General features: G+C 44.8%; 1 protein-coding gene across 1 annotated transcript in view; it reads right to left on the reverse strand.

Moving 5' to 3' along the window:
* ZNF12 (zinc finger protein 12) overlaps positions 1-11,900 on the reverse strand; it is a 33,988-nt gene extending 22,088 nt beyond the window's left edge. Inside the window, 2 exon segments of the mRNA XM_045075142.1 lie at positions 10,360-10,424; positions 11,443-11,900. Of these exon segments, the coding sequence (XP_044931077.1) occupies positions 10,360-10,374 (15 nt within the window). The 5' untranslated portion in view covers positions 10,375-10,424; positions 11,443-11,900.
* Positions 11,901-12,851: the final 951 nt, after the last annotated feature.

The following is a 12,851-nucleotide window of genomic DNA, read 5'->3' on the forward strand; positions in this document are numbered from 1 at the left end:
CACTCAGGGAACAAAAGTTATGAAGAGCAACCCAAGCAGATGACTTAATTTGGCCCCTGGCAATGGCAGTGCAGTTCCATCTCAGGCAAAGACATTTGAGAATCACTGCAATAGGCCTCTCCTGCAGAAGATCAGCAAGAACATCCAGCCAAAACCAAGTTCCCAATCAATGAGAACTGCAAAACTCCAGCGCTCGGGGAACACACCACACAGAATCCATGCCTTCTTTCCTCATGGTTCCTCAGTCCTTCAAAGTTAATTTTTAAAATTTTCTTTATTTCTCTGTTTCCTTTTTTTTTTTTAAAGATTTTATTTATTTGACACAGAGAGAGATCACAAGTAGGCAGAGAGGTAGGCACAGAGGGAGAGAGAGAGGGAAACAGGCTCCCTGCTGAACAGAGAGCCCGATGCGGGACTTGATCCCAGGACCCTGAGATCATGACCTGAGCTGAAGGCAGCAGCTTAATCCACTAAGCCATCCAGGCACCCTCTCTGTTTCTATTTTTAAAATTTTTTCTTGTTTCTTATTTTAACCAGTATCTTATCAATTCCTTATTAAAAATCTTTCTCAATTTTCTTTTTTACAGTGATATTCTACCCCTTAACTGTACTTAGACTTTTGTTTTTTGATATATACATAAGGTTTTCTTTTTTTAGAGGCTTCCTGCTGAGCAGATAGCCTGACGTGGGGCTCGATACCAGGACCCTGAGACCATGACCTAAGCCGAAGGCAGAGGCTTAACCCACTGAGCCACCCGGGTGCCCGGATACAGTTTCTTCTAACAGACCAAAATATACAATAAATTTAATGAATGGCTTTATTCTAGTCTCCTGCCAGTTCACAATCCTGTCTTTTTTAAAATGTTTTTTCTTCTTAACCAACTTATCAATTCATTTTCAAAAATCTTTTTAAATTTTCATTTTTACAGTCATATTCCATCCCTTCATGATATTTATCCTTATTTTTGTATATATGTTAAGTTTTCCTTTCTTTAAAATTTTGGGAGGCAGTTTCTTCTAGCAGACCAAAATATACCCAAACTCTAGTGTTTGGCTGTATTCTATTCACCAGCCTGATCATATTGTTTTTATTTTTCTCCCCCTCTCCACCCTGACCCCAGTTTTGGATCATTTCTGATTTGTTTAGTGTATTTGTTACCCTTGTAGCATTTTGTTCTCTTGTTCATCTATACTTCCCTGGACAAAATGACAAAATGGAAAAACTCACCTCAAAACAAAACAAAACAAAAAAACAAAAACAAACCAAGAGCCAATACTGACTGCCAATGAGTCAATCAACACGGACATTAGTAAGATGTTGGAACTAGAGTGCAGAATGACGATTACAAAGATACTAGCTGGGCTTGAAAAAAGCACAGAAGACACGAGAGAATCCCTTTCTGGAAAAATAAAATATAACCAAGTCAAAATCAAAAAGCTATTAATGAGATGCAATAAAAAATGGAGGCTTCAGCTGCTAGGATAAAAAAGGCAGAAGAGAGAATTAGTGATATAGAAGACCAAATGATGGAGAATAAGGAAGCTGAGAAAAAGAGAGATAAACTACTACTGGATCAGGAGGGGAGAATTCGAGAGATAAGTGATACCATAAAACAAAATAATATTAGAACAATTAGGATCCCAGAAGAAGAAAGAGAGGGACAGAAGGTATACTGGAGTCAATTATAGCAGAGAACTTCCCTAACTGGCAGAAGGAAACAGGCATCAAAATCCAGGAGGCACAGAGAATCCCTCTCAAAATCAATAAAAATAGGTCAACACCCTGTCATCTAATACTAAAACTTAAAAGTCTCAGAGACAAGAAAATATCCTTAAGGCAGCTCGGGACAATAGGTCTGTAACATACAATACTACAGCAGAAATATTACATTGGCAGCAGACCTAGCCACAGAGACCTGGCAGGCCAGAAAGGACTGGCATGACAGCACTAAACGAAAAAAATGTGCAGCCAAGAATATTATATCCAGATAGGCTGTCATTGAAAATAGAAGAGATAAAAAGTTTCCAGGACAACCAAAACTAAAAGAATTTGCAAACACTAAACCAGCCCTACAGGAAATATTGAAAAGAGTCCTCTAAGCAAAGAGAGAACCTAAAATTAATAGACCAGAAAGGAATAGAGAAAATATACAGTAACAGTCACCTTACGGGCAATACAATGGTACTAAATCCCTATCTTTCAATAGTTACCTTGAATGTAAATGGGCTAAATGTCCCAACCAAAAGACATAGGTTATCAGAATGGATAAAAAAAAAAATGATACCTACTGATATGCTGTCTGCAAGAGACTCATTTTAGACCCAAAGACACCTCCAGATTCAGAGTGAGGGGGAGGAAAACAATATACCATGCTAATGGACATCAAAAGAAAGCTAGGGTGGCAATCCTTATATCAGACAAATTTGATTTTAAACTAAAGACTATAATAAGAGAGGAGGAAGGACATTATATCATACTTAAATTAAGGGCCTGTCCAACAAGAAGATCTAACAATTTAAAATATCTATGCCCCTAACATATATAAGCCAATTAATTAATAACAAAATCAAAGAAACACATTGACAATAATAAAACAAGAGTAAGGGACTTTAACACCCCCCTCACTGAAACGGACATATTATCTAAGGAAAGATCAACAAGGAAATAAAGGCTTTAAATGACACACTGGACCCAAGGGACATCACACATATATGCAGAACATTCCATCCCAAAGCAACAGAATACACATTCTTCTCTAGTGCACATGGAACATTCTCCAGAATGGATCACATCCTGGGTCACAAATCAGGTCTCAACTGGTACCAAAAGCTTGGGATCATTCCCTGCATATTTTCAGACCACAATGCTTTGAAACTAGAACTCAACCACAAGAGGAAAGTTTGAAAGAACTCAAATATATGGAGGCTAAAAAGAGCATCACAATAAAGAATGAATGGGTCAACCAGGAAATCAAAGAATTTAAAAAATTCAAGGAAACAAATGAAAATGAAAACACAACTGCTCAAAATCTTTGGAATGCAGAAAAGGTGGTCCTGAGAGGAAAGTACATAGTAATACAAGTCTTTCTCAAGAAACACGAAAGGTCTCAAGTACACAACCTAAGTTACTACACTTAAAGGAGCTGAAAAAAGAACAGCAAAGAAAGCCTAAACCCAGCAGAAGGGAAATTATAGTATAGACAAGAGCAGAAATCAATGAAATAGAAACCAAAAGAATAGTAGAACAGATCAACAAAACGAGAAGCTGGTTCTTTCAAAGAATTAGTAAGATTGATAAACCCCTGGCCAGACTTATCAAAAAGAAAAGAGAAAGCACCCAAATTATTAAAATCATGAGTGAAACAGGAGAGATCACAACCAACACTGAAAAAAATACAAACAATTATAAGGAAATATTATGAGCAACTATATACCAGCAAATGAAACAATCTGAAAGAAATGGATGCTTTCCTAGAGACGGAGAAACTACCAAAACTGAACTAGGAAAAAGTAGAAAATCTGAACAGACCCATGACTGCAAGAAAATTAAAGCATTCATCAAAAATCTCCCAACAAATGAGAGCCCAGGGCCAGATGGCTTCCCAGAGGAAGTTTACCAAGCATTTAAAGAAGAAATAACACCTATTCTCCTGAAACTGTTCTGAAAAACAGAAATGGAAGGAAAACTTCCAAACCAATTTTATGAGGCCAGCATTACCTTGATCCCAAAACAAAACAAAGACCCCATCAAAAAAGAGAATTACAGACCAACATCCCTGATAAACATGGATGCAAAAATTCTCACCAAAATACTAGCCAATAGGATCCAACAGTACATTAAAAGGATTATTCACCACAACCAAGTGGGATTTATTCCTGGGCTGCAAGGTTGGTTCAACATCTGCAAATCAATCAGTGTGATACAATACTTTAATAAAAGAAAGAACAAGAACTACATGAAACTCTCAACAGATCCAGAAAAAGCATTTGTCAAAGTACAGCATCCTTTCTTGACCAAAACTCTTCAAAGTGTAGGGATAGAGGGTACATACCTCAGTATCATCAAAGCCATCTATGAAAAACCCACAGCAAATATCATTCTCAATGGCTTTTCCCCTAAGGTCAGGAACACGGCAGAGCTGTCCACTATCACCGCTGCTATTCAACATAGTACTAGAAGTTCTAGCCTCAGCAATCAGACAATAAAAAGAAATTAAAGCCATCCGAATTGGCAAAGAAGTCAAACTCTCACTCTCTGCAGATCATGTGATACTACTTTATGTGGAAAACCCAAAAGACTCCACCCCAAACTCCGAGAACTCATACAAGAATTCAGTAAAGTGTCAGGCTATAAAATCGATGCACAGAAATCAGCTACAATTCTATACACCAACACCAAGACAGAAGAAAGAGAAATGAAGGAGTCGATCCCATTCACAATTGCACCCAAAACCATAAGATCCCTAGGAAGAAACCTAACCAAAGAGGCAAAGAATCGGTACTCAGAAAACTATAGAATACACATGAAAGAAACTGAGGAAGACATAAAGAAATGGAAAAACGTTCCATGCTCATGGATTGGAATAAAAAATATTGTGAAAATGCTTATGCTACGTAAAGCAATCCACACATTTAACGCAATCCCCATCAAAATACCATCCATTTTCTTCAAAGAAATGGAACAAATAATCCTAAAATTCGTATGGAAGAAGGAAAGGCCCTGAATAGCCAGAGGAATGTTGAAAAAGAAAACCAAAGCTGGTAGCATCACAATTCTGGGCTTTAAGCTCTATTACAAAGTTGTAATCATCAAGACAGTATGGTCCTTGCATAAAAACAGATACATAGATCAATGGAACAAAATAGAGAGCCCAGAAATGGACCCTCAACTCTATGGTCAATTAATCTTTGACAAAGCAGGAAAGAATGTTCAATGGAAAAAAGATAGTCTCTTCAACAAATGGTGTTGGGAAAATTGGACAGCCATATGTGGAAGAATGAAACTGGACCATTTCCTTACACCACACATAAAAATAGACTCAAAATGGATGAAAGATCTCAATGTGAGACAGGAATCCATCAGAATCCTTGAGGAAAACACAGGCAGCAACCTCTTCGATCTCAACTGCAGCAACTTCTTCCTAGAAACATTGCCAAAGGCAAGGAAAGCATAGGCAAAAATGAACTATTGGGACTTCATTAAAATCAAAAGCTTTTGCACAGCAAAGGAAACAGTCAACAGAACCAAAAGACAACTGACAAAATGGTAGAAAATATTCACAAATGACATATCAGATAAAGGGCTAGTATCCAAAAATCCCTAAAGAACTTATCCAAATCAACACCCAAACAACAAATAATCCAATCAAGATGGGCAGAAGACATGAACAGACATTCCAGCAAAGAAAACATCCAAATGGCCAACAGACACATGAAAAAGTGCTCAACATCACTCGCCATCAGGGAAACACAAATCAAAACCACAATGAGATACCACCTCACACCAGTCAGAATGGCTAAAATGAACACGTCAGGAAACGACAGGTGTTGGCGAGGACACGGAGAAAGGGGAACCCTCTTACATTGTTGGTGGGAATGCAAGCTGGTGCAGTCACTTTAGAAAACAGTATGGAGGTTTCTCAGAAAGTTGAAAATAAAGCTACTCTACGATCCAGCAATCGCACTACTGTGTATTTACCCCAAAGATACAAATGTAGTGATCCGAAGGGGCATGTGCACCTGATGTTTATAGCAGCAATGTCCACAATAGCCAATCTGTGGAAAGAACCTAGAAGCCCATCAACAGATGAATGGATAAAGCAAATGTGGTATAGATCTACAATGGAGTATTATGCAGCCATCAAAAAGAGAAATCTCGCCATCTGCAATGATAGGGATGGAACTAGAGGGTATTATGCTGAGCAAAATACATCAATTAGAGAAAGACAATTATCACATGATCTCATTGATACAAGGAATTTGAGAAACAAGACATAAGATCATAGGGAAATGGAGGGAAAGATGAAACAAGACGAAACTAGAGAGGGAGATAAGCCGTAAGAGACTCTTAATCTCAGGAAACAAACTCACAGTTGCTGGAGTGGAGGGAGGTGGGAGGGATGGGGTGGCTGGGGATGGACACTGGGGAGGGTATGTGTTCTGGTGAGCGCTGTGAATTGTCTAAGACTGATGAATCACAGACCTGTACCCCTGAAATAATACACTGTATATTAACTTTTTAAAAAGATTTTATTTATTTATTTGACAGACAGAGATCACAAGTAGGCAGAGAGGCAGACAGAGAGAGAGAGGAGATGCAGGCTCCCTGCGGAGTAGAGAGCCCGATGTGGGGCTTGATCCCAGGACCCTGGGAACATGACCTGAGCTGAAGACAGAGGCTTTAACCCACTGAGCCACCCAGGCACCCCATTGTATATTAAATTAAAAAAAATTTTTTAAAAAGGAACCATCAGTCACTGGGTTACTGGGTAAGAATACAACTTTCACAGAGACTCTGGATGTGTGTGGGTACATATACACACATACCATGTGTATTCTATATACACATCCACTCATATCTCCTATGAGAGATTATATAATCCCTTTTGCACTGGCCAAAAAAATCTGTCAGGAAAGTCAATGTGAATAAAAAATGTGATTAAGATAAAAGCCACACACAAAACAAAAGCTTCCAAACATGTGAATATACACTTAAACTCACTTGTGGTTCAGAACAAACCCAAGTCCTTTCCGCCCATGGCCACCGCCAAGTAAGCATCGTTGAAGTGGCCCCTCCCACTGTGGTCATGTCTAAGTCACAGTCTCTCAAAGAGCCTGAACGGCTGCAGAAGATCTTCATCGGAGGTCTGAGCCTTGAAACAACCGATGAGAGTCTGAAGAGCCATTCTGAGCACTGGGGACTGTGTGGTGATGACAGACCCCAACACTAAGCACTCGAGAGGCTCTGGGTTTGTCGCATACTCCCCTGTGGAGAAGGTGGAGGCAGCCATGAACGCAAGGCCGCCCAAGCTGGACGGGAGAGTTGTGGAACCGAAGAGGGCTGGCTTAAGAGAAGATTCTCCAAGACCTGGTGCCCACTTAACTGGGAAAATGAATTTTGTCGGTGGCGTTAAAGATGACACTGAAGATCATCACCTAAGACATTATTTTGAACAGTATGGGAAAAGTGAAGTGATGGAGATCATGACTGACCGAGCCAGTGGCAAAAAAGAGGGGTTTTGCTTTTGTAACAGTTGATGACCAGGACTCTGTAGACAAGACTGGGACGCCTGGGTGGCTCAGTTGGTTAAGCAGCTGCCTTCGGCTCAGATCATGATCCCAGCGTCCTGGGATCGAGTCCCACATCGGGCTCCTTGCTCCACGGGGAGCCTGCTTCTCCCTCTGACTCTGCCTTCCACTCTGTCTGCCTGTGCTTGCTTTCGCTCGCTCTCTCTCTGACAAATAAATAAATAAAAAATCTTTAAAAAAAAAAAAAGACTGTCATTCAAAAATACCACACTGTGAACAGCCACAACTGGGGAGTAAGGAAAGGCCTATGTAAGCAAGAGATGGCTACTGCTTCATCCAGCCAAAGAGGTCCAAGTGGTTCTGGAAACTCTGCTGCTGGATATGGAAGTGGTTTTGTTGGGAATGACAGCTTCAGTTGTGGAGGGAACTTCAGTGATCGAGGTGGCTCTGGTGGCAGTCGAGGTGGTGGTAAACAGGGTGGCAGTGCGGATGGCTAGAACGGATTTGGTAATGATGGAAGCGACCTTGGAGGTGGTGGAAGCTATAATGATTGCGGCAATTACAACAATCAATCCTCAAATTCTGGACCCATGAAAGGAAGAAATTTGGGAGGCAGAAGCTCTGGCACCAAGATGGACGCCATACTTTGCCAAATCATGAAAACAAGGTGGCTATGGTGGTTCCAGTAGCAGCAGTAGCTACAGCAGTGGCAGATTTTTGTTTGTTTTTCTTTTAAGATTTTATTTACTTATCTGAGAGAGATCACAAGTAGGCAGAAAGAGAGGGGGAAGCAGGCTCCCTGCTGACCAGAGAGCCTGATGTGGGGCTCGATCCCAGGACCCTGAGATCATGACCTGAGCCGAAGGCAGAGGTTTAACACACTAAGCCACCCAGGTGCCCCAGCAGAAGGTTTTAATTACTGCCAGTAAACGAAGCTTAGCAGAAGAGGAGAGCCAGAGAAACAAGGAAGCTACAGGTTACAACTGATTCCTGAACTCAGCCAAGCACAGTGGTGGCAGGGCCGAGCTGCTACAAAGAAGACATGTTAGAGGATACTCACGTATACGGGGCAAACAACTCCAGGACTGTATTTGTGACTAACTGTATAACGGGTTACTTTAGTTTCTGTTCTTTGGAAAGTGTAAAGCATTCCAATAAAGGATTTTAATATAATTCTTTTTTTTGCATCCATGCTGCTAAATATAATAGTTTGATCATGACCCTGAATAAATGTATTTTTTCTTAAATGTGCTGTGTAAAGTCAGTCTACACTGAAGCTGTCCTGGTACACTATCCCAACAGTGTGAAGTTCAAATTCCTTCAGGGTAATGCCAGGTTCCATTCGAAATTTATTTGCAACCTGCTTGGGCCCAGAAGCCACTGTCTCCCCAAACCTTGGTGCAGTTGAACTGACAATGTGTTGTGACCTGGAGTTCACATTAAAAGGGTCACCCAAACAAAGTCCTGGAGTTTGTTTGGTTATTAATATGATTGTTGGCACATCCTAGGCAATATATCTAAAATGAATAATGGTATCAGATAAAATCATAGATGGATTAACCCTTGTATAACACCCATTTTCATGTGTAATCAATAAATGACTTAATATTCTCTTGAGTGGGGGGGGGGTGTTGAAAAGAACAAACCCAACCCCACCAACCCAGTATGGGCCTCAATCAGCTAGAACACCCCAGGCCGCGTTCCTTCTCTGCCTGTTGTCTCACTAACAAGCCGGGGCCCCTTGACTGCCCCGCCCACCCCAGCCTTGCATTTCCTGCCACTCAGGGAGCCTCTGAAGTGCTTTTTCCACATGGGGACAAAATTATGTGATTCACAGTTTTGGAGAAATGCTCAGCGTGGAAAATATACTTGAGCCCGTGGAGGAAAGGAACACAGAAAATAAGTTTCTATAATGGTCCACAGATGAAAAGAATGAGCTATTTTAACGGCAGCATGGAGGAGCCGAAGGGGAAGGGACAGAAGCCACTTAGAACACAACAACAGGAACATGCAAATGTAACACAGGATGCAGACAGAGAGGAGAATGAACCCCATTGTTCGGGACAGAGTGACAGGCTAGACAATGGAACAGAGAGAGGACAGGGAAGGACAGCGGAAAGCATAGGTGGGGGGGCTGCAAATAATTCCTTTTGAATCTACTGGGTCTATTTAGGCGACTTGAGACACCCTCCCCGGAAGCCCCGGCATCTGGTCCACGTGGGAGAACAGACAGAGCAGGTGGCTCAGAGGATGTGAAGGTGCAAAAGTCAGCGGGGACATGACAACACAAGAAGAGGGCAGAGGAAGCAGTCACAAAGAGGAGAAACTCGTCAGAGATGCCAACAGACCGCCTCTGCAGATAGGAAAGGTGGCAAGTGGTCCAACACAAGGACTGACTCCCAGCTTAACCTTTACCGGGTCAGGTTCCAGAGGGACAGGGGCAGACCCGGAAGTGCTGTTTGGGATACAACGTGAGTGGGAAATCAGCAATCTGTCCCAGAGGTGCCACCGCCCAGTCTGAGATGCAAACCAGACAGATGATCAGAGAGAACTAGTTGGCAAGACTCACTGGAGGGTGGAAAGGCCATACCTCCAGAGCTCCCTCATCCACCCCTTGACTTGAGCAATAAAAACGATGCATTTATAGGGCAATGTTTTAGTTACCAGAGAAATTACATGCACTGGGTGCTCCCTGGACAGTATGCCTTGCCTCCAGGAGACACAAGTGAGATACCAATGTCCACGGTTTGGGGAGGGCCACTCAGGAAGCCTGTTCAGCATTACAACAACCCGGCCAAAGAAATCACAAGACACGCGAGAAAACAAAACTGTTTTTTGGCAGGTCAGTGTAAGTCAAGTACCGAACGGTATTTGTCACTTTTTGCAACGAATGTCAACTGAACTCTGGCTTCAAGGGCTCTGAAGGATTGCGCTGTCCACACAGATGAACGTGACAGACGTGCTTGGCGCCCCGCTACTACTCCACGCTTTGTCCGCCCACACCTTTTTTGTTTTTATGTCCCCATTCCCACTTTAAAGTCTGAACTACTCACCTCCTAAGGCCTACTGTAAGTGCAAGTGGGGAATAAACACAGACACAGAAATACTCACCAAAGATTTACTCATTTTCTGCTGATCTTGGAAAAACAGGAAGGACAGTGAAAGTGGAGGCAGACCTGGGGAAAGAAAGGACAATCAACGAAACTAAGTGAGATCTGGACTGCCGAGGAAGGGGGGGAGAGTACTCTCCTGGCAAGTTCCATGAAAGAAACTGCAACACTGTCCCTTTAAATCTCAGAAATGACCAAAAGAATGAGGGCACACCCACCTGTCTGTAACTCCCACCTGACTGGTATGTTGTTTCTTAACTAACCAACCTGAATCCTATTGAAATCATCCTCCATCATTAAAAGTAACATAAAACAGAATCTGTTACACTCATCTTCTCACTACCCCTTTTAACTACTTAAGAACAGAACGGGGATGCTCTGAGGAAAGAGATGTATTCAGGCATGGCTGTCTTCAAATCCTTTGTACAAACTGCAAAAGGGTCTTTTATTTTTCTTTTTTTATTTTTATTTATTTATTTATTTTTTAAAGATTTTATTTATTTGACAGAGAGAAATCACAAGTAGGCAGAGAGGCAGGCAGAGAGAGATAGAGAGGAGGAAGCAGGCTCCCTGCTGAGCAGAGAGCCCGATGCGGGACTCGATCCCAGGACCCTGAGTTCCTGACCTGAGCCGAAGGCAGCGGCTTAACCACTGAGCCACCCAGGCGCCCGCAAAAGGGTCTTTTATTAAGAAACTCATTTTGACTTAAATGTAACAGGACAGAACCCAGGTCCAGGAGGCGAGTCCTGCGAGCAAGCCCACCCCCCAGACGCCGTCAACGTGGGCAAGCCCCTTCCCTTCTCAGGCCCAGTCTTCCCCTGTCAACTCCTTCTCGCACACTGGTCCTGCCCTACACTGGGGGATGCCCCAGGGCACAACCCAGCGGGGTCAGAACACGCTCCTGCGCGCTTACAGACCCGTCTACAACTGGACAGAGAACCGGGGGAGCAAGGGTGTCGGGGTGGAGGGGAGAGAGGAACTCCCTGCGCCCCCAGGAGCGTGAGTCCCACGAGTCCCGAGTCCCGGAGGAGCGCCCATCCCTCCAGGTCCAGCCGCCCGCAAGACCCACAAACGCACGACCTACCCCGTCGGGACACGCCGAGCTGCCCCGAGGCTCCGGAGGACTCCGGGACGGGGGTGGCTGCTCCTCCGCCCGCCTGGGCTGCCGTTCCCGGTGAGCCGGCTCTGGGCCTACAGGACAAACTCACTTCGGGCCGACGACCCTCTCGGGCCCCGATTCGGAAGCAGACGGGCCGGGCCGGGGCCTCGCTGCCCTGCGCCCTTGCCGCCGCCACCGTCCGGCCCCTCCGGCCCAGCCCGCGGGCTCCGGGGCTGGCGCTCGGGGGTCCCGCTCGAGCCTCCGCGAGGACCCGCGCCCGCACAGCCCCACGCTCGCTGGGTGCCGGCCCGGCTGGAAGGGGGGCAGCCCCTCAGATACTGGGACGCTCGCCTGCCGGAGGCCGAAGCCTGGGAACCACGGCGAGCGGTGACCTGAACTCGGACAGGAAGCGAGAGCAGCGCAGCGGCACTTCGCATGCGCGAACACGCACGCAGGCCGAGCTGCACATGCGCAGGACGGCGGCGGCGGTGCGCCTGTTGGAGCCCACTCGGGAGCGGGTCAAATACCGGACCTCTGTTTCCCGTGAGTTCAAGCGCCCACATGTTAGGGGACGTCTCGAAAAAGCCACACTTAAAAAGAACAAAGGCAAGGGGAGGGGAGGGAAAGGTAGGGAAGGGAAAAGGAAGGGCGAGGGAAGCAAAAGGGAAAGGAAGGAATGGAGAAATAAAGGGAAAAACTGAAAAGAAAAAGACAATCCCGCCTTATCTAGGATGAGAGTAGCGGTAGAGGGAACGTGGCTGCCGCTGAAGGAGAAGCGGAGAGAATGGGAGTAGCTACTGAGACAGGCGCCCTGGAGTTGTCCGCTGGACTCTTCCTGAGTCCCTGCTCCTATTTCTTTCTAGTTTTCTCCGTGTTTCCCCTTCACAAAGCAGCTCCTCCTTGTTTGTCACTCAGTCTTATTTATTTGACAGAGAGAGAGAGATCCCAAGTAGGCAGAGAGGCAGGTGGAGGGTGGGGGGTAAGCAGGCTCCCTGCTGAGCAGAGAGCCCCATGCGGGGCTCGATCCCAGGACCCTGAGATCATGACCTGAGCCGAGGCAGCTGCTTCACTGACTGAGCCACATCACACCCCTGATCCCCACCACTCTCCTACTTCTCCATCTCCAGGCACTGGACTTCTTCCATCACTCCTGCTTCACAGGACAAGCCCGCTGTTCCTCTGATGTGTGGCTGAACTTCGCTGTTGCTGCCTCCTGACCTCCCCTCAGAGGCCACCTATTGCCCTGGATGCTTTCCGGTTCCAGAAGCTTGGCTGCTCTGACTCTTCTGTGCTCTGGGAGCCACACGTGCTTCTGCCATCAGCTCACACTTCCGAACCACCTCCCTGGATCCGTATTCCTTCTCAGCCTTCGGTGGCCTCTAGCCTCTCCCACT

This window comes from Mustela putorius, unplaced genomic scaffold, assembly GCF_011764305.1.
Source record: "Mustela putorius furo isolate JIRA1106 unplaced genomic scaffold, ASM1176430v1.1 tig00000139_pilon_pilon_pilon, whole genome shotgun sequence".
In the NCBI taxonomy this organism is placed as follows: domain Eukaryota; kingdom Metazoa; phylum Chordata; class Mammalia; order Carnivora; family Mustelidae; genus Mustela; species Mustela putorius.